The sequence below is a fragment of the Sinocyclocheilus anshuiensis genome, unplaced genomic scaffold (assembly GCF_001515605.1).
Source record: "Sinocyclocheilus anshuiensis isolate Anshui unplaced genomic scaffold, SAMN03320099.WGS_v1.1 scaffold1501, whole genome shotgun sequence".
Taxonomy (NCBI): Eukaryota; Metazoa; Chordata; class Actinopteri; order Cypriniformes; family Cyprinidae; genus Sinocyclocheilus; species Sinocyclocheilus anshuiensis.
This window is the reverse complement of record NW_015544287.1, coordinates 713,170-715,039: the sequence shown is the minus strand read 5'-3', so window position 1 is coordinate 715,039 and position 1,870 is coordinate 713,170. Positions and strand designations below refer to the sequence as shown.

Genomic DNA, 1,870 nt, shown 5'->3' with positions numbered 1-1,870 from the left:
TCAGCAGGACAATGACCCAAAGCACTGTTCCAAAGGAATTCATGCACAGACACGTTTACAATGTTCTTGAATGGCCATCCCAGTCCCCAGACTTGAACATCGTTGAAAATCTATGGATTGATTTGAAGCAGGCTGTCCATGCTCGACAGCCATCAAACTGGCAGACATTTTGCAAGGAAGAATTACCTGATACCTGCAGTCAGGATTCAGGGACTTATCAGTGGCTATAAGAAGCATCTACTGGCTGTTATTTCAGCAAAATATGGCGCTACTAAATACTGATTGGGGTGCCCAAATTTTTGCACCTTCCTGTTTTTGTTATGATTCCCATTGCATTGTTTCTGTTGATTCAATAAATGTTATTTCAGAATTGAAATGTTACTGTACCCATAAGGTATGAACTAAATCCAAATGAAGTTGCTGCTTCGAAAGCCTAGCAGATTATAAATGGAAATTATGATCATTCTCAGGGGTGCCCAAACTTTTGCATAAACTGTATTACAATTTCTTGAAATTGGAATTATTTTTTTTCTATTAGAATTTAAATGTATTTCTTAGTTTAGAATCTTAACACGGACAAAGAGTCTAAACTAAAATAATCCAGTGCATTTAAAAAATGTCCTTTTGTGTTCATGTAGAGGAAGTACCTGTAAGGTGTCATATCTCACTCATCTATGTACTCAAAGGGTTCTGGGGCCTCGGGCTCCTGTTCTTCCTCCTCGATCTTAGGGCCATGAGCGGACACGGGCTCCACGAGCTCCTCCTCTTCCTCACTGGTGTCTTTCAAGATGATGATGCCACCCGTGTGCAACTGGGGGCGACAATGTGGACGAAGGGGGTTACTATATGGTGTGACAGCCCAACTATATACTTTCAGGCAAAAATAGTTGTCAAAATCTTATGTAATGCAAAAATCCAGAATGCTTTTCCTGCCAAAGCAGACATTTTCACTTTAGAAGTCTCCTAAAATGCAAAAACAAGTGGCTGGAGTCATGCCAAACTGCAGCTCTTAATGCTGTTTATTTAGAGCCATTGGGCAAATGACTCTCTCTGAAGAGTTTCTCTCATTGGCAGCATGAGTGGTTTTACGGATGAAAACTGTCAAACATTCACAGCAGGCCCAAATTAAAGGAGCTAGACTCACAGGTTTGAAGGGCTGGTATCTGCAGCTGTCAGGCATGGTGAGGACCTTGAGCTGAGTGGCCATGACACGGGCTGGGTTCTCCAACATCTGGAAGTTTGGCTCCGGCTCTTTTTTCTTTTCCTTCTCTTTCTCCTTCTCTTTCTCCTTCTCTTTCTCCTTCTCTTTCTCCTTCTCTTTCTCCTTCTCCTCGTGCTTCTTCTCTTTCTCGGCCTCTGCCTGTGTTTCCTGCATCAGATAAAGACGAAATCACTGGGGTTCTGTGGTACATGACATGCAAAAGGTTTCCAGGAGTGCTGTAGGACATGCATACCACTTCCATCTTTTCCTCTTCCTTCTCCTTCTTCTCCTTTTCCTTCTCCTTCTTCTTTGCTTTAGCCGTGATGGACAAAACGGCGGTGGAAACCTGCCAGAAGAACAGCGGGACAAAATTTGACAAGCCAGATGAGAGTTCATGGTACAAGGGTTAAAACTAGGGCTGTGAATCTTTGGGTAGACAGCGATTCGATTAGATTCACGATTCATAGGTTTTCGATTATTATTATTATTATTATTATTATTTTACAAGGAATTATTTTCTTATCTCTTACTTTGAATTTGCTATAAGAAATCAGATACACTGCTGGACAATAATCAATCATTTGTAATCTATAATTTTTTCCTAATGGCTATTTTATGATTGTTTTATATACTACAAACAATTATTTCAAGAGTAAGGTATACTTTATA

General features: G+C 40.4%; 1 protein-coding gene across 1 annotated transcript in view; it reads right to left on the bottom strand.

The window, feature by feature from the left end:
• LOC107698053 (26S proteasome non-ATPase regulatory subunit 1) overlaps positions 1–1,870 on the bottom strand; it is a 44,325-nt gene that overhangs the window by 1,732 nt on the left and 40,723 nt on the right. The window contains exons 22-24 of the mRNA XM_016498966.1: positions 1,455–1,547; positions 1,145–1,369; positions 648–811 (exon numbers count right to left, since the gene is read on the bottom strand). Coding sequence (XP_016354452.1) covers positions 665–811; positions 1,145–1,369; positions 1,455–1,547 — 465 coding nt within the window. The 3' untranslated portion in view covers positions 648–664. The remainder of the gene's footprint in view (positions 1–647; positions 812–1,144; positions 1,370–1,454; positions 1,548–1,870) is intronic.